Source organism: Lytechinus variegatus, chromosome 17 (assembly GCF_018143015.1).
Source record: "Lytechinus variegatus isolate NC3 chromosome 17, Lvar_3.0, whole genome shotgun sequence".
Taxonomy (NCBI): Eukaryota; Metazoa; Echinodermata; class Echinoidea; order Temnopleuroida; family Toxopneustidae; genus Lytechinus; species Lytechinus variegatus.
Window position 1 is genome coordinate 17,960,821 of NC_054756.1, and position 20,697 is coordinate 17,981,517.

The following is a 20,697-nucleotide window of genomic DNA, read 5'->3' on the forward strand; positions in this document are numbered from 1 at the left end:
GCCTTTTCCCACGCACAAAGCTACTGCAAATGCGACACAACGCAGGATCGAGGGGATAATTATGATAATGATCTTGAACCATCAAAACAAACGAATTCATCATTTCACTGCGCATCAGCTTGCTTTTGAATAACGAGCTAGCTCTACGTTTATTTATTGAATATACATTGAATTGCTGTGGATACGAATATTCATTTACTCAGGAGAATATTCCGTGAGTTTGTAATCTAAATTATTGAGAAAATATGCCTTTTCTCGGGAGTGATTGGAGGGCTCCTGGAAATGTATGGGTGAAAAATACTGGAGGCTGGGAACGCATTGTTGCGTTGAGAGAAAACCTGAATCGTCACATCAAAAAGCTCGCACACGACAGGTAAGAGGATTTCGGAAAACAATGCATTTTCACTTTCAGTTACAAGTATATGGTATGTTACCAGTTATACTCGATCAGGGATCATCGCATGGAAAATGTGCGGGAAAATGTGATGAACCATTGAAATTAGTATTCCTTATCAAAATTTCATCTTGTCATCAACTTTGTGCACACAGGAGGCCTGTCTGGTGAATTATAATGATGTTGATTAAGGCGATATTAATGAGGATAAACTTAAAATCAAGGGTGATGGATGATTGATAAACGGTGGTGATTCTCTGTTTCACCATGTTCACGGTTGGTATGTTGAAAAGCTCCAGTTGGAACATCATTCAACTTAATGATGATGGTGATGATGATGATGATGATGATGATGATATGATGATAAAATCAGCTATAATAATATCATTACATAATAGTAATAATGATAAAAGAAAAGAGAGGATCAGAGGAGGAGGAAGAAGAAGAATGATGATGATTGGCTCTAATAATGAAAATAATTACATTTAACCAAACTCTTCCTTAGTTCACATTTACGGAATAAACCCATTTTCCATTCTGTTCTCTCATTTGGGTTGCCAATTTAGGCAAACCTTGGACAATGACGATGATAATGATAATAATTATGTATAATAATTATAATCAAACTGCAATAATAGTCATTCCACATGTATAAACGTCTATAATTCCAAACTCTTTAAACGTATTCAAAGAGAATGCTCAAATCAAAGAGATTATCATTTAATATCCTGCATGATATTGGAAGCAGGTTTAGTTTTGGAAATACTTCATTAACACGTCAACATCATGCATGTTGAGAGGTGTGTTTAGATGTTTACGACCATGATGCCGTGTTTTCCAAAACTATCATGTAATATTTGTAACGTCTGTATATGAATTCTCGTGACATTAAAAGCAAACACGAAAATGATAAAAAGGGGCCGCAGGGCGACCGAACAGGAAAAGATCAAAACTTTCATAAAATTGCTCCATACACGATCTGCACTCTACTTTGTTTGATCACTGCATCAATGTCTGAGATATGATGATGATGATGGGCCTAATGGTAGTGTAAATGTGGAGAGTTGACCATTGTAAAGAATTCTTTGGCTTGAATAGTTTGCATTCTATGTATGATTTGTTTTTCATTCACATGTATGAATTGATTTCCACGATAAAAACAAACAAAACGATCTTTATCCGTGCAGCTGTTTATAGGGCGTTCATGAAATTATAATCATCCAATTCCAGATAATGCATGTGTTGACTATCATATCCCCCATACGATTTTGTAAGCTGGGTCGTGGCAAAAATTCAATGCCATCGCAACACATCATCAGCCTTGCCAAGTAAACCACAATACTCTCATGTCACATGACATATCCATCGTTTGTCAGCGATTAATGGCATCAAATTGGTTTCACTTTTTGTGTGCAAGAGTTATTTTGAGGGGTTCAGAAAGGGGCACCGCCGTTGCAATTTAAGAAGGGGTCAGGGGGTGCAAGATCGATGGTCTAAAGGTGACGTTTATTTTTGTCTAATGTAGAGTTACAATCTGCTTTTGATTATGGTTCTACCCTTTCCTCTCTTTCAACTTCCGTTTGTCCTTTTTTCTTTCTTTTTGTCCATTCTTGAAAATTATTTCGATGGTCGAACCCAGCCCCACCCCCTTCTGCTATTAACGGGATGTTTACATTATAAAATTGAATTGTATCTCTCAAGGGGGGCAAGGGCCTGCTTTGCACCCCCCCCCCCCCCCTGCATCCGCCAGTGTTTCTATTGTGCCCTTTGTTAGGATTTTTTAAGGGGTTCTTTTGTTTTACAAGATCGATGCTTTTGGGGGCGAGGGAGCGCTCATGAATGGGGGTGGGGGGGGGCTTATAGATTCACGTCAGGGGACGTAGATTCGTCCTATAAAGGCCAGATAATTCATTCAAATTCATTCAATTCGGTTTATTATGAAAAGACATTGTAAAACAGTCCGAAGACTGACGCATACAAAAGTTAACAGAAAAAGGGAAAATACAATATTGGCCAATGTTGGCAAATATAGGATAATATAATATTGGTTTACGGGGGATTTACCAAAACTTGTATTTTGCGGTCTAAATAGACAATATTGCGACTTCACTTCTAGTATTGGCTACATCGAGGAACAAGAGAAACAACAGTGATCAGCTGATTGCAAATCATACATCTTGGCATCTGGAATGAACCCGAACTTCTGGCAAAAAGCCATTGTTGTGATGCAGACGCTTGATGGAATTGATACAAAACTGTTTGTCCATGACACTGCCAAGCCATTCTTCATTTCGGGCTTAACGAGTGGATACCATGCGCGACCCAAAAAAAACGCGTAAAAAGGATGTCTTTTTCACGATAAGGTACGTTACGTACGTAACGTGATAAGGGTGTCAAAAACACAAAAATAGTGAAAAATTTCGCTAGGAAAGTTACGTGTTTAGGGTCAAATTTGCGGGGATGATAAAATAAAATTAAAATGTTTTATAAAGGATGTCCTTTTTGCCCCAACACTACGTGTTTAGAGTCCGATTTGCGCGAGGTGTAGAAGGTGGGGTAGTACTAAACCAAATGATGTGTATAAAGGTAAAACCGACGACCGAATATTTGTTTAGGGGTTCATTGCAGAAAATGCTTGCCAAGAGTATCATTTTGTTTCCAATACTTGTTAAGGGTAGGGTTTCACACGCCAATACTTGTTAAGGGGTGCATTTTCAGAATATGGAAATTACGTATTTAGGGTGCTTTTCGAGACCCCATGGTCGCACATGGTATCCACTCGTCAATGGAAGTGCCCCCCCCCCCCCCCCGAGTGCAAGTTTACATCCGAAATGACTTATAGAGATATGAATCGCTACAATGACCTATCCCATTAATATATAACTCTAAAAAGAGTTGGGTTATTTTGATGCCTAAGAAGACGGGGTTGATTCAGCCCCCCGGCCCCCCGCCATTATGATCTCGGCCGTCGATCGCGGGATTATGACGAAGATTGTAACGCGTATTACCCATTAACTATAATTTAATCAAATTCTGCGAAAGATCTCCTTGCTAATTAATTGTGCTGATTAATTTATGCGTGTATATAAGAAAAGATTGTTCGAATCAACTAATTAAGGTCGAAACTTTTCGTTCCTAGACTGTTTGTATGATTCTGACCAAATTTATTTTAAAAAAATCGATGTCACAATTTTGTTTGTAATGTAGGCCTTTTATTCTGACCATAATCAGGATGATATTAATGGAGTTTAACACATAAAAGTGAAAATTAATGAAACATAAACTATGTGAATTATGGCTGGAAAGACAATTTGCATTGGAATTGTACACGAATTCATGTTCATTTTTTGCAATTAAGGTTTAACATACCGTAGGAAATGTCGTGCAATTTTGGAACCGCGTAACTGCCGGCCTCAAAATGGGTCTCGAATCTGCGCGAGACTTGTTGAAATAAAAAGTCAGTGTGCGGCGCGATGGGAAAAAAATCGCGTTCCGGATTTATCGCGAAAAATGATAAAGATACAGATATATAAAACATTTTTCTCAGTCACGTTTCTATATATACCGGCGACGCTTTGAGACGCGCAAATATTATCTAAAATAAAAAAAAAAAGATAAAGAAGGCTATTCGTATTTGTAAGTTCGATTGCTTTGTCCACTCGCATTATTTCTATTATAGTTCTGAATCTACCGTTTTCATGGGCAAGGGGATCAGACTTTGCGGTATGAAAATAATTTTATAATTCGAAAGGAATGTATGTAACCTCTCAGGGCGGCAGTTTGAGGGAGTTCGGTCACAAAGCTCTCTTGCAGCCGAGCAAGCGCATCAAGCAAGGAAATTCATGTGAGCACTCCTTTTGGCGGTTATTCGCCGTATTAAACATTTTTTTTGTCTCCCAATTTGTTTATCATGAAGGCCGAAAGGTCTTTTTTTTGTACCATAATGTTTGTACCATACACTGGCGGACCCCTTTTGAGAGCGATAATACAAAATTGTAATTTAAATATACCATTTTTACGCAAGCGTTCCCGCCCCACTTTTTTTATAGTGAGGGCCTTTCATTTATTTATTTATTCACACATATTTAAACAGGTTCACAAGATCAGAGATAAAATTACTGTTTTGCATCTTGGTCCTGGTGTATAAAAAGACATGATAAAATAGTAATTACAAGATTTTTTGCTTGTAAAATATTCCGCGGACGAAATAACCTTCAATTTTACGTTAAAACCTTTTTTGCAAGTTTTTCATCAGGAACATGTGCCCCCCCCCCCACCTGAAAATCCATGATCCGCCCCCGGTACCATCCATGTGTTGATCAGATAGGTAGGCTTAAATATGTCGTTTAGCTTTGAAAACGAAATAAATTGGATGTGAAAATAAAATCACAAAATACTTGCATCAAGGTAGGTAGAGACGAGTTTGCCCGGGATTTCCCTAGATTAAACTTTCAATGATTTAATTTCTTCACTTTTCTTCAATCTCCCTCTTAGGTCATGCTTCATTTTTCCCCTTCGAAGAAGAACATGATAATGTCTTCAATTTTTCCTTTTTAATTGGTTATTACCTATTGTTGCTTTTTTTCCCATTTTTTCGGAAATTGAAATAAAGACGCTTTATTATACTGTTACTTATTATAGTGCACACATGAAAGTGACACCAGAGCCTCATCTTACAAAGAGTTACCATTGATCTGATCAATCACAACTATGGACGGCCAGCAACGTCAACATCAACTCTGCATGCATGTTTGTTCAAACGTTCATTGTTCTCTTGAAGATTCAGTGTGATTTTTTTGTTTACTAAGGAGATAGCGCGAATTTCCTGTAGACAAAAAATTATGACACTGGTGGATTTCCATAGAGTTACGATTGATTGGATCAATCGTAACTCTTTGTAAGATGGGGCCCAGGGGCCCGTTTTACAAAGAGTTGCGATTGATGTGATCAATCAAAATTATGGAAAGCCAGGAAAGTCTACATATAAAATGCATGTTTGTTCCCCAAAAAAATCTAGATATGTGTGTATATCAATAAATTCATTGATTTCTTGAAAATTTGGTGTGTTCTCCTTTGTTTACAAAGGAAATTTTGCAAATTTCCTGTATAAAAGTTATGACACTTATGGATTTCCATAGAGTTACGATTAATTTGATCAATCGTAACTCTTTGTAAGATGGGGCCCAGGCCGTCATTGCCCCCTTGGTTTCACTCTCCACCTCAAAATCAACTTGCTCTTCATCTAAGGAGCGTTTCATCAACCGTTGATTTTCATCCGACAAGTTGTCAGATCTGACATCTTTCCTTGATTCTGATTGGCCGAGAAGTGCCGTCACTATGGTAACGTCCGATAAAAGGGGACATTCACGAAATGCTTCCTCGATCTGATCATCTGACGTTTATAACCCCGCGTGCTTATAGCTGTAAATGCTGGCCTACATTTTATATGTCCATGAATGTATCCATCTTTATTCACTTGTCAGCTTGTATCAGTTATTCATTCTTAAATTGTTACTACTTTACAATTACATTCATTTTATCTAGGGTTACTATGTATATTCAGTTTCCACAGACGACATTTTTTTTACCAAAATCGTATTTTGTGATAGGGTTGACGTAATACAATATAAAAAAAAATATTGGGTAAAAGTGCTCCATAAGGGTAATGTGTCCAACCAACATTGGGCATTTCTTTTGGGCGTTTTATTTATCCAGTGCGATGAAAATTTTGCCCATTCTATAGTAATTTCTGCTTATTTTTTAACCTTACTGAACAATATGTTTCCCGCATGGGGTAAAATACTGCCCTAAATTGGTTGGACACCTATCCTTGTGGTAGTTAAAATTTTACACACTTTTGTTACCATTTTTACAGTGCATTCAGAAAATGATATTATATTTCACCATTTTCTTTCCTTACCCTTTCTTGTCGAAGAAAGACGAAAATATATTTTGGGGGAGGGGGAATCGCCCCAAACTCCCCCCCCCCCCCCCCCATTCTGTACACCACTGCACAAGTTTAAGACAGCGTGAGCCCTGGCATTGTCATATTCTTTTTCCTATAACAAGGGCATCGAGATGACATCAGCGTGTATTTTTAGAAATTACGTATCCATCGTTGAATTGGATAGTCTTTCGACCAGACATTGTACGGTTCTAAATATGCTTCAACACAGACGTGACTTACAATATGAATTAGTGAAAAACACGTATAGGCCTGGCGCACCACCGCATTGCCACTCCGCCGCTTTCTTTGCTTCCCCAACCTATAAATGATTTTCAGCTGAATTTTTTTAAATGTACTTCATGTCAATTTGAAAACTTCCAGGTACTTTCATCCCTATTTTGTCTAAAAGTGTCGAAATTGAACCTAATTTAATGCCATGATTTTGTCTCATTCTACACATTTTGCTATTAAAACGAGGTATCAAAACCACCCCAATTAATATTTTCGCAATGTTTGATCATATATTTCCTTTCTAAGTCATAATAAACAAAGGCGATTCAGCACCAGGAAAAATGTGCCAAAATAACTAATTGGGGCTATTCGTATGTTTTACAATCGAACGATACGCCCGGACGCAACTTGGCTCGACGATACGATACGTTTCATGCATCGCGGGTCGAATTGAAAAGGTCTGAATAAGTAGACTATCGATGCTCTGTTTACACGGCATCCAAAAATCAATAGACGGTGGAGCTTCAGAAGTACAGAATTATATATGCCCTTATTTGGATGATGTCTGGAAGTGGTATTTACATATCAATGTAAATCATATAAAACCCTGGGCAAGGTGTGTAACAGGGACATAATGAACGGGCCATATAAGGAATTGCCGACATATCGGATGACTCTGGTTATATGTAAATCAAAATAAAATATTTTCAGTTGTGATCTAGACGTTAAGGCTTAAACCAGCATATCACTCGTCGCTTTAGTCGTGGATAGTATGCACAGATCGACTCCAGAGTGGAAACTGGTCAAAATTGTATAAAAAAATAATATTTCATATATATCGTTTAGTGGTATGCCTACGGGTTAACTGACTTTGCACGTACAACAGGTTGCTGGATTGCATGCACTGAGTTTTATTAATTGGGCCACATAATGTATCACTCTGGAGAGAGCCTCTCCATTTGATTACTTTAATTCTACAGCGTATTTATATAAAAACTTAGATTATTAAAATCAAGCTTTACAAAGATTTCATCGTGAAGTAGCTAAAAGACTGGATATTCGGTGCTCGGATTTTTATTTGAATGAATGCAAAATGATAGGAGGACGCAAGGTTATGTAAGTATATTCACTTCGAACGAAGAAAGCGCCTTTTCTTATAAAGCTATTTTTCATTGAACAATCACGACAGTGATCTGTGGAATCGGATTGGGGTGTGGGGCTATATAATAGCGCCCCCGTATCTCCCCGGCATCTCTCTCTCGATCTCTCTCTCTCTTTACATCTTATTCTAACGCACTCACACCACGCCCACACACACAAACTCCCCCCCCTTTCCTCTCTAATCCCCTTGCCACATCAGTTTGATAAATATAACAGGGGTGCATGTGAGTGGTCACAAATAAAAAGATCTGAAAAAAGCTGAAGAGTGTTGAAAAATTCTGAAATAGAAAGAGATCCCACTTTTTGTACAGAGGAAAGCCAAAATAAGCTGAAATTAAGCTGAAAATAAAAAAAAAATCTGAACTCTCTCACCCCTGATATAATGATCGAAATAAATTATTGAATTCTGCTTTAAATAAGCAGACAAGGTGAGCCAATAACAGGTAAAGACAGTTTCTTTATTCTTAATATAAGTTTCTTCAAAATCAATGTTCCATTACCATGAATGCGAGGCCCAACTTTGTTTTCATCATAACCTTTTTAAAAGAGTGTGTGGAGTGAGATGATGATGATCGATGATGATGATGGTGGTGATGATGATTAATGATGATGGTGATGATGACGATGATTATGATTGATGAAGATGATGATGATTGATGATGATAATGATGATGATGATGATTGATGATGGTGATGATGATGGTGATGGTGATGATGATGATGGTGATGATTATTGTTGTTGTTTTTGTTGTTGTTATCATTATAATTATTATCATTATATTATTTATTTTTATTATTATTCGAGCAATATAAAAAGTACATAATGTTTATACATTACAAAAACATACAATCAGGCAAAGAAATGTGGGAAGGGCAAGTGAACTACATGTTTCACAATCTATTTAGAATGTCATATTTCAAAACTTCCTTTTCTCCTCCTACCCGCGGCCCCTTTGTTTTGTTCTACAGGCTTCTTGTAAAGAACTGGCAGCTGGCCTCGGAGGTGGATCACTCCGCCAAAGAATGGGATGCCAGCCAAGATGGTGATCTTACAGCTTCACCTTTCTGGAAGAGCACCAAGCGACCAACATGTGAGTTGATATATAAGTTCAGTTTGGTTTTGATTCCAATATGGCGTCCATCATCGGACTCTCCTTGTGACTTTGTTGTTTTGATGCAGGTTGAACTAGTAGATTTTGTAACTCAGAATGCACCAAGAATGTGGTGGGTATTAGGGCGGATCCAGGATTTACTGGGGGGCACTTTATTAAAAAGTTTTCACTGCCGTCTGTGTCAATAAATTTCGATATTAAGAAAACAAGAAAAATCGGGTCTATTTGGCAAATTCATCACCTCATCACCAACGTTACCACTACCGGTATCTCCCTCGATCATCATCTTTGCCGTGTGTTTGTAGATATATTCTTATAAGAAATAAATCACAAAAAGATTGTTGTGACTTCAACATGAAATATTTATTTCAAAAAGAAATATGTAAAAAAATCCATGAAGATAATAGTGAGAAGCAGTATACAAAACGTATGATGTATATGCTGTAAGTTTTTTTTTTTGTAAGGTCTAAATTGATTTGGATATGCCATATATTGATTTGCTTGTTACTGCCTGTGTAATGTGATTTTTGAATGATGAAACATGAATAGGCCTACAACAAATACCCTTAAATAGCTAGGGTTAGAAGTTAAAAAAAAATCCTCGCCATCATCTTCTTCATCATCATGTCCATTAACATCATCTTCATCACCATCATGTTCATCAACATCATCTTCATTATCAACATCATCTCTATTATCACCATCATCAACATAATTTATCACCATCCTCCTTCTCATCATCACCATCATCACTGCTAACATCCCCATCGCATTATCTTTACCATCGTCACTCGACTCAATCTAACACACTATTCTAGAACATTGAATCATCTCTCACAAAGCAATCTGTGATTTCCACTTGTAATAAGCTCCTGAAATCCTTATATCTGATTGGCTGAAAGCAAATTTGGAGGTGAAAATCACTGCATGCACATCGTGAAACGCTCCCCTCCATTGTCTAGTGTACCCATCATCAGAAAGGTCCCTCAAAAGGTCACAATGGAACCTTCCTTGATGACAATTGATGTTATCAGATGCTCTCTGCAAAATCTTGGCAAAATGCACAAATTGTCTCCATAGCCTGCATTCCAGGCATATCAAAAGTCACATGGGGGTTGCCTTTCCAACGGTAACGATTAACTCATGGAATGCCAGACTTCTGGCCCAATGCCCAGTCGACGATGGAACAAATAGAGATTGAAATGGCAATGGGTTAATGAAGTATGTTCATGGGGGATTTAAGTCTCATGCCCATCTTTGACATCTAACTGAAAGGACACGCATTGTATAATATTTACATATCACTGAAAAATAATGATGAGAGGGGGTGATTAAAACAGAGATAGAATGTAAATGTGGAATGATTAGATTGATAGCAAGAAAATAGATATGTCATCTCATAAATATGAAAGAAAATGAAAATGCTTTCACTTCTAAAAACATCCCTTTTGTGAAACATTTTTTAAAATCACTACAATTTGTCACATTTTGTCAAGTTGCATAAGCTCTCTTCACTTTGCAGCATATCAATTTCCAATGTATTTTTTTTTCGTTTTTCCACAGTCCGAAAGCTTTCTCAGTATGTCTTTCTACCCAAAGGAGCAGGCAGAGAGGTAAATAAAAAGATTTATAATCATTTTCTCTGCAAGAAGTTGGTCTACTTTTTGGATGATCTACACTTTAATACCAGATGGGCTAACCCTATTTGGTCTAATGTCAATTTGGCAAATTGCTGTTTGATCTGTAGACACTACTTGGTATGATACTTACATGCATTGATGGTTTTAATAGATCCATCAATTTTACAATTGAATATATTTTTTGCAGGTCTACGTTAAAAGCTGTCCTACTTGACTTTGATATCATTCATAAGATTATTTATCTTTGGGGAAAAGATCTTATGGAAAATGATCTTAAAATAAACTAATTTGATTTACCAATAGTTTGATAATTATCTTTATTTTTTATTTTCTTGTAATTTCATTTCTACCTGTAAATTTTTGTTACACTGGTGAAGAGCAAATCTCCAAATCAATGTAGGTTTCACAAATGAAAATGAAATCTTCAAATTAATATATTTACATGTATGTTGATATTTACTTTCCATTGGTAAAAAAACACACAATATATCCCCCCCCAAAAAAAAATAATAATAATAACAATAAAATAATAATCAAATTCAGTTATCTCTTTTATCTCTTCCAATTTTCAATCCATTTCTTCTTATTCAGAGATCTCAATACTTCACGATTGGTGAGATACTGTTAAAGCTTGACTTCTGTTCAGCCCTCCATCAACTCAGTAGATTCCAGTATGTTTGCAGGGTGAGTATTTCCACCAGTTTGGTACCTTTGCCACTCTCCACCCAGGTGTAGTAAATGGGTAGCTGGCAGGCAGGTATTCCTTGAATGCTAAGGGTGACTGATCAGGGTAGCCATGCTAAAGTAGGGGTAATCAGTAATCTAGAATGAAGTGCTTTATATGAAAATTGTATTAAGGATAATAGAAATGTTGCATATCATTATTCTAATTATTTCTTGTGTGGTATCTATACAACATGATAACTATACATTAAACATAAAGTATATCTTGCCCCTGCTGCACATTAAAAGTTATCCCTAATTAAGTTATCTGCCACAGTAACAATGCTCAACAGCAAATCAAAATCAAGAATTTGATGGGAGTCGGCATTGGATGGCAAAGTGGTTTATTTCCAATTCAACTAATGCCAATTCGTCCAATTGCCAACTCGTCTACTATAATTTTTGTCTACTGTCAGTTTATCCACTCACCAAATGATCTATTTTCAATCAGCCAGTGAAAACCATTTTCAATTTTCTGAGAAAATGACAATTCATTGATTTTTTACCATTCGCTATGTAGGAATGCTGCTCGCATATGACATCACAAATCACATAATTGAAATTCTAATAACTTTTTAATTATTTGATGAATTTTTCTCAAACCTTCGGCAATATTTTTTATTATTTTTTCTACTATTTATACAATAAACTTTTTGTCAAGGTGAACTTCCCCTTTAAATTTTGAAAAATGAATGAAAATGAAATGGATATTAGACCAACTGGTTATGAGACGAATTGGTGATAAGACGAAGTGATGATTGGACCAAATGGTTCATGAACCAGGTGGTTGTCAGATGAAATGTTGATGGACAGAATATGGCATTAGACTAAATGAAAGTAGACCATGTGGTGAGTGGATGAATTGGCAATTTACTCGCAAAGTTACCATAATGCCAACTTTTACGCAGCAGGCCTATTTTTTTATCTTTAGTGGACACGCTAAGGAGTTTTATCAATGTAAAAGGGGCTTTTGTCCATTCCATTATCTCATTATCTGAGGCACTTCATGTGTTTTTTTTCTTCATAAATAGTTTTTAAAAAATCTTCCAACAGCAGAACATCAAAGCAATTGAAATGAAATATAATGTATTATCATTTTGTGTTATAATGTTTATAGTGTTTTTGATGTACATGTATCATCATTTTTCTCTTAAAGTTTCAAATGTCAGTTTGTGGACATAACAATTTACAGTCACTACTCATTTCTAATAATGAATCAGCACTATCAAATCAATAGAAACAAAAAATATAATGCATCTCTCCCCCTCTCTCTATTTCTCTCTTTATTTTCAATTTTAATTCTCAATGTTTGTAATTACAGATTTGGACAGGATATAGAATCAACTGTCCTTATAAAGTGGATTCCGGGGGGGGGGGGGGGGGGCCACTTCCATTCACGAGTGGATACCATGCGCGACCATGGGGTCTCGAAAAGCACCCTAAACACGTAATTTCCATATTCTGAAAATGCACCCCTTAACAGGTATTGGCGTGTGAAACCCTACCCTTAAGTAACAAGTATTGGAAACAAAACGATACTAGTCTTGGCAAATGTTCCCTGAAATGAACCCCTAAACAAGTAAAGAAATGTTTTATTGTTACGGGTCCTTCGGTCGTCGGCTTTACCTTATTTGGTTTAGTACGACCCCACCTTCTACACCTCGCGCAAATCGGACCCTAAACACGAAGTGTTGGGGCAAAAAGACATCCTTTATAAAACATTCTATCTTTGTTTTATCATCCCCGCAAATTCGACCCTAAACACGTAATTTTCCTAGCGAAATAGATACCCTTTTTTCATTATTTTTGTGTTTTTGACACCCTTATCACGTTACGTACGTAACGTGCCCTATCGTGAAAAAGACATCCTTTTTACGTGTTTTTTGGTCGCGCATGGTATCCACTCGTCGATGTAAGTGCCCCCCTCCCCGGAGTGGATTAACACTATGAGATCAATAGAAGCCAAGAATGTCATCAGTTTTCTCTCTCTTTTAATTTTCTGTTCCTTCAGTTTGTGGAATTAGTCATCCAGAACCACTATTCATCCCTCAGCGGATCAGCTATGAAATCTCTCTTTGGCATTGTAGAAGAAGCCGTCAATGTTGGTGAGTACATGATAAATCCAATCAATCGTAACTCTATGGAAATCCATCAGTGTCATAAATAATTTTTCATACAGGAAATTTGCAAAATGTCCTTTGTAAACAAAGGAGAACACCCCCAAATTGTCAAGAAATCAATGAATTTATTGATATTCATTCATATCTAGAATTTTTTTTGAACAAACATGCATTTTGTATGTTGATTTCGCTGGCTTCCATAGTTGCGATTGATCAGATCAATTGCAACTCTTTGTAAGATAGGGCAATTTGTGCCAGATGACAAATGTTGATGAAACCGATGCTATCTCCTGAGAGAGCATCAATTCAATTTCAGTTCAAATTTCTCTTAAAACTGTCCTTCATTCCTAACCAAAAATGCAGCCCTTTGATAGTGTATTCTTGTTTAAAGGGACGGTCAAGACTGGAAATATTTATATCAATAAATAGAGAAAAATTCAGAGCAAAATGCTGAAAATTTGATCAAAATATGATAACAAATAACAAAGTTATTGAATTTTAAAGATTTGCATTATTCCGGTGAAACATTTCTATGCATGCCAATATGAATATTCATTACGCTGGGCTGATGACGTCATATCCCCACTTGTTCTTTTGTATTTCATTATATGAAATTAGGTTTATTCTATTTTTTTTACCAAGAACTAAAACAATCGGATTGACATCTGATTAAGTTCATTAGTTATTTATTGCCACAACTTTTTTCATCTTAATGGAGACACAACATTTACAAATGTATGAAAAAATGAAACATTTATGATTTCATGTAATAACATACGGTAATAAAAAGGAAAGTGGGGATGTGACATCATGAGCCCATATTCATGACGATGTGCATACGACTGTTTTCACATAATATTGATAAATTTTATTTTTTTAAGCCCGGACCATCCCTTTTAATATACATGTACATCAGTAGCGGACGGTGACCCGGAGGAGACAAAGCTTTGTCTCCTCGGGGTCACGGTCCGCCACTGATGTACATGCTCACTCCATGTGTATCTGGGTGATTGATTTGTAGGGAATCTGATAACATACATATTTGTTATCATTAATTCATCATACAGCCATGGAGACCAAGTACAATGTCAACCAGGTCAGGTCTATCATCAAAACCCTCATCAAAGCTCTCCAGATCAACACAAAGAGTTACATCGGCGGCAAGGCTGGTTGGAACTGCCACTACCATATCGCCCATGTCTGGCTGAATCAGCTTAATAATGTCCAGTATGAAGAGGTAAGGAAATGGTTTTAAGATTAGGGGAGATGGTATAGAAGTAGCGATTGAGTTTGGAATGGGGGAGGGGTCTTGCATCTGGGTTCATCAGAGGCAAAGCTGTTCAGAAACTGATTACCACATTGGCAATATCTAGTTGAATCAGCTGAACAATATACAGTACACAGTACGAAGAGGTGAGAAAATGTTTCAAGATCAAAGTAAAGGCTGATTTAAAGGAGGGGAAGGGCGGGGTGTTACATCTGGGTAACATCGGTGGCAAGGCTGGTTGGAACTGCCACTACCATATCGCCCATGTCTGGCTGAATCAGCTTAACAATATACAGTTTGAAGAAGTGAGAAAGGGTTTCAAGATCAAAGTAGATTGAGGCTGCTCTTGGATGGGCAATGTCATCATGCAAGGAATAACCTGGTTGGGAGGGCTTTAACTGGGTTGTATTGGAGGCAAGACAAGTTGGAGCCACCCCTGGTCTCGCTATTGACAATATACAATAGAGCGTTGTGGACCAGTGGATTAGTCTTCTGACTTTGAAACAGAGGGTCGTGGGTTCGAATCCCAGCCATGGCGTATTTTCCTTCAGCAAGAAATTTATCCACGTTGTGCTGCACTCAACCCAGGTGAAGTGAATGGGTACCCAGCAGGATTAATTCCATGAATGCATGAGCGCTGAAAGGCAGCTCGAGCTAAGCCAGGGTAATAATAAAAATAACATCGCACCTTGGAATAGAATATTTCTAGATAGATGGCGCTAGACGTGAGAAAGATCTACATGTATGAGGAGGGTGAAAGTATGGGTGAAAGTATGATCATGTCACTCTTATCTGTGACTGAGCCAACCCTCAATTACAGCAAGCGTGCAAAGGTGAGGAAGGCTTTCATGGACAAAGTAGAATGGTGAAGTCAATGGCTTTCAATGGCAAGCTGACATCCAACCTTAAAAGAGATTGCATAAACTTGTGAAAAGCAGGGTTGAACAGTGATGCCATCAAGGATGGGAAAACTGAAGAAAAAAATTTGTATCTCCTTAGAAGGCATGATAGCTCAGTTGGTAAAGCAGGGGTTTTGGGTCCGGTGACCCAGATTTGATTCTCACTTGGTGCGCTAGTGCAGGTAAGGCATTTATTCTCATTACCTGGTGAGTGGTTCATGACTGTTGAACCTGTCTTATGCACCAAACATTCACCAATGAACATTTAATTGTGAACATCATTTACCACAAGGAAGGATCAACAGTTGTTCTTAAAGTCACTCTTAACTTTTAGACAAACAGCTTTATGAACCCCCCCCATATCCCTCAGAGAGGACCTTGAGCCTTAAGTCCTCTGGTTGCTTGCGAGCATTCAGGTGAAAATAATTACCACCGTATCCACTTTCCTTCTCTCCTGCAGAGACAAGATGACGGCAAGCCAGTCCTGACCGATCTCCCCAACGAGTGCTTGAGGCAGATCTTCAGGACGATGCAAGACCATTGTGACATCACACACACAGGGGAAGCCAATAAGCTCCTGCACGGGTTTTCCAATGAATGGAACCTATGGAGAGACTTCTGCAGATTCCACTTTTCAGAGGCGCATGTGAGTAGATTTGTATTCACTTGGTGGTCTGTATCTCAGACTGTCTAATCATTACGTCAAACCCCTGTTTGGAGAAAGACCGCAGTTCAGATTGCAAACTGCGGTTCTAGACCCCAATTTTCATTTGAAAATCTCAATACCATTTCCAAGCCCCGATAAACCCTTCTTGGCCAGGTAATCCCTATATCAATTTCCCCTCCACAGGCCAGTAAATGAGCGTTGGGCCAAGGACAAAATGATAAACAACAGCCCTGCTATTACGTAAGACTTCTCTGCCTGTAGTAGGACCTTCGGAATGAAATTATTGTATTCAATATTTAATCACGTTTTCAAAGGCATATTGTATTCAGAAATCCAATGTTAGTCCGTTTTCAATTTCGAACGAAGAAAATCGACCTCGAAATAAGGGAAGTTAGTAAATAAAATGACAGCATGCTTTGCAGGGACCGCGCTCAGGCTGTTGTGTTATCTTCGGACGGAGGTAAAAAAACAGGTGTTTTGATACTTAAATATTATTGCTTGCTTGAGGCAGTGGGTTTGTCGTACTTGGAGAAGAGAATAGATTGGGGTATAGTGTTCTCAAATGGAGGTTTTCATCATGTACTGCATGGGATAAGCCCAACTAATCTATCAATATGTTCAAATTACCATTTGACCCATCTATTACATGTACTTGTTCTGTTACTCACTAGGTCCAACTTCATTTAGTCTCATGTCAAGGTGGTCTTATTCCAACTTTGTTTACTTATTATTTTATAATTCGTGAACTTCTCAAGTGAAAACTTGGTTGATTCACTCATATATGCATATATAGACTACATGTATGTGGTGTTAAACAGAAAAAATGAGTAGAGCCTAACTGGAAACTAAGGTCACACAATTTCTTTGCAAGATTTTGTTCATCGCCTCTACCAGGAACATGTACCTACTTCAAATGTGAATCACATCACACGAACATGGTAGGATCAAATCAGATAGGCTAATCATGTAATCAGTTGCCACTGAGTTTATCGAGGACATTGAGAAAACTTGATTAGCATTTCGAAACACTAATCACAACACCGAAATGCCAAATGCACCCTCAGACAGTCAAGTCCAAGAACATTTTTCTACTTTAACAACATCTTTTCAATATTCTGCTTCTCAATTGTTGTGTCTTCAGTTGGCAGCAGCCGTCCCGAAGAACAAACCGGACTACGAGATCGACTGGAAGAAGATTTACAAGAAACTGAGGACGAGGCATGGCTTGAACGAAGTGTTCGCCGATCAGCTTCAGCTCTGCTGCCACTGCTATTGCCTATTTTGGGGGGTAAGATACAGAATTTATGATAACAGTGATCATAATGTTTAATTTTGGGGTACATTCTAACTGTTCAGCTCTGCTACCACTGCTGTTGACTCTTCTGGAGGACGAGACAACTTCTATAGCTGACCTTTGTAGGTTCGCATGGTGGATTTTATAACGTGGAGAAGGTTTACGGTTCACCATGTGTAATATGAAGAAGGGAAGTAAATACAGGCAGAAAAATTGAAATGGAAAGACGAGAAAGGATGAAAAATGAAGTATTCTTTTTAGAAAGTGAGTGAAGTCCAGAAAAGGACTGTAAACCAGATGAGATGAGCTGAATATGCGGATTGTGTAGCGATGGTTTCTATGCATTGTAGTGAGTCTCTTCTCTATTCAGGACTTCACTCACTTTCAAGAAAAGAATACTTCTACATGTCATTTCCTCTTTTCATCCTATCTCGTCTTTCCATTTCAATTTTTCTGCCTGTATTTCCTTTCCCTTCTTCATATTACACATGGTGAACCGTAAGCCTTCTCCACGTTATAACTTCTATAGCATTCACCATAAAAACAGCGATACCGATGCAGCGTATGAAATACACGAGGGCGATGGGCGATTTGGCCCTCATGATGGCCCAAATCACCCCTATAATTCCCCCAAAAGGCATACTCTAGGGTGACCATTCTTTCTAGAGTCGCCCCAAGATCTGTTCCAAACAATATTCAACCTTATTTAGAAAATCAATATTCTAACTGTGGCAGAAGAAGAATTTGCATTTACAGCACAACCACTTTTTAACCCCTAAAAGTTGGCCCTTCAAATTAAAGAAATAGCCTCCGAAATTCTGCAATTGCCCCTAAACAACAAATTCTTTCCTTCTCTGTACTGATGAACTACCGGGTACCAAACCACAAATCCACACTATAATAGTCAATAAAGAACTACCACTGGTGAGGGTGATGGGAGGGGGGGTGACATGGTGACCTTGGGGTGTTTCATAAAAAGTTTAAATGAACATATGCAACTTTTTAGACTTGACTCTGAATTCAGACTTAACATATTTTCGGCCATAGAATACACATTTGTGTGTACACAGCTTATACCGCATTTAAAAATATTGTGATTTATTTTCAGGGCGGGTCTCATCCCTGCTCTATCGACATTCCCCTGGAGAGGGGGGAGAGGGCGCCAGAGCATCGGATGGCACGCAGCCGAGGGATCTCCCCCAGACAGCTCTCGGATATGTTTCCCCTGCCGAGGTAGAGCATAGGCGGTGGCTCGTCAACATGCACCTTGTCCATCATGCTTTAACCTGTTGGAGACTTAATGGTTTTGCTATAACTCGTCATTTCCATAGACTCCAACCCCGAAATATACAGGCTCATTCTTCTATGGGGTAAACCGTAATACAAGAAGAAAGAGATGCAACGATTTCAATCTTGCCACTCCCTTGGATACGATGTTAACTAAATAAAACTGAGAAAAAAACTCATTACAATGCATGTTTGCATGCTAAGGACCAGCTGCAAATACTTGTGCTAGAGAAGGAGGGTACTCTGGTGAAATGTTTTACCTGCACACTCATAACCAGGAGAGGGTTGCATGAAGCAAAGTGACTTTCACTGACTAATTTGTTCTTAGCAAATCAGATACAAGGATTTCAGTAGCTTATAACATTTTATTTAATGGAGATGAATTTGGGACAAGCCTTGGAAGACAATAGTTAATTGTTTTGTTGCTTTGATATAAATAAGTCTTTACCAAGAAACAAAAAGGGAAAAAAACTTATCAAGGTGACGGGTGGATCTGTCATGGTGATTGGCCATAAAAAACTTTTCACTTTAATATTGTAAAACTGTATGGATTTGCTGAATGTGATAAGACTTGGATAATAAAGGGCATATATGCCCCATTATTCTACACACAACTCTTGCTGCATTTTTATAATTCGGAGCTTTTGTCTTATAACATTTCACTTTGTCATAATACATTGAACCCTGTAAAACAAACAAATCTAATGTAACATTTGTAAATAAGAGTTTTGTATATCTGCACATATTTAATACAAGAGATATATATAGATATCCATTTAATGCTGAAAGGTGTGTGAAACTGCATGTTATTATCGTTGTGGGTTTAGCAATAGGCAGTAGAATTTCATACAACTTTGTGAAAGAATGTTACATGTACATATCAGATGTATATCCATGAAAATGTGATGTTTGTTACGACTGAGAAAATGGATTGTTGAAATGATTTATCAATCATAATTCAAATTCATACTGATAAGCTTTGAAAATGTACATTTATCAACTATAAAAAGTTTAAATATCAATTTCATATCAAAATCATATTAAGTACTTATTTCTTCAGTGCGAAATTTCCAGCTTGGACAATCATTCATATAAGCTGAACAGTAGAGTAAATAGCAAAGCAAACATGAAAGGAAGTCTCATGTGCCTATTTTTGTGTATAATAATATTTTACTTGTTATAACTAGGAAGTATCTGATCACTTCAATAATTTCAAATGTGAGTGCTTTTACCAGTGTAAGAATGTATTTGAAAAGGGAATTTCCAGAGTTTCTTGCACTCTGCGACGAGTTGGGTCTCAGAAGTCATGTCTGAATGTCTGTGTATGTATACATAATACAGAGTCCAGTACACGATCTACTGTACAAGCCTAAGAGGACAGGGCTACTCTGGAGGTATTGGGTAATGAGAGCAACAATGCCCCCCCCAACTTCCTACTGATCTTGTTTGCCAAAATTCGAATCAAGCATGCGGAGAAAACTATTTCCAAGAATAACAATCTTTCATGTAATGTGAATTAATATTGTAAATTTCACATGGAACAATACTTTCATATTCACCATCCAATTTCACTTTTGTCACGGTTTTTAATCATTTGGATCATAAAGCTCAGTTTCTTTTCTCTTTCTCTCTATCTCTCTCGATTAATTAAGTCTTTCTCACTGTTATCAGTTAAGAAATATTTATAAATGCATGTCATTTCTGTTGATAAGAAAAAAATATATTTATTTGTTTCATTATCTTTTAGTGCATAATTTAGTCGAGTAATTATCAGTTTTGTATGGCTAGATATAGAGGTGTGCTACAGATAGATAATGACCGAGTCCGACAAAAAGTTTTAGAATCAGTGGTTATGAAACCATCTTTTATGTAGATTTCATCCATCAATTAGTATTAATTGATGTCAAACTGACAAAGCATCCGATAATGAAAGAATACTATTAATACCTCGGTCA

The 20,697-nt window shown here is 37.4% G+C and overlaps 1 protein-coding gene across 2 annotated transcripts; it reads left to right on the forward strand.

The window, feature by feature from the left end:
• The first annotated feature begins 29 nt into the window (after positions 1–29).
• Positions 30–20,644, forward strand: LOC121431064 (F-box only protein 32-like). Of its 2 annotated transcripts, none has more exons than XM_041628534.1 (9): positions 30–373; positions 8,703–8,824; positions 10,409–10,458; positions 11,077–11,169; positions 13,220–13,313; positions 14,396–14,565; positions 15,955–16,140; positions 17,303–17,449; positions 18,564–20,644. In XM_041628534.1, exons 1-9 carry the CDS (start codon positions 246–248, stop codon positions 18,690–18,692), a joined length of 1,119 nt encoding a protein of 372 aa, XP_041484468.1. In that variant the 5' UTR covers positions 30–245; the 3' UTR covers positions 18,693–20,644. The 2 variants fall into 2 exon arrangements, with proteins under 2 accessions (XP_041484468.1, XP_041484469.1); XM_041628535.1 differs by lacking the exon at positions 30–373 and adding an exon at positions 7,273–7,688.
• Positions 20,645–20,697: the final 53 nt, after the last annotated feature.

Bases quoted from the DNA above. Each gene is read 5' to 3' on its own strand.
- LOC121431064 (XM_041628534.1), top strand. From the start codon at position 246: ATGCCTTTTCTCGGGAGTGATTGGAGGGCTCCTGGAAATGTATGGGTG. The intron at 374-8,702 runs GTAAGAGGATTT...TTTGTTCTACAG, and splicing joins AAAAAGCTCGCACACGACAG to GCTTCTTGTAAAGAACTGGC. The intron at 17,450-18,563 runs GTAAGATACAGA...ATTTATTTTCAG, and splicing joins GCTATTGCCTATTTTGGGGG to GGCGGGTCTCATCCCTGCTC.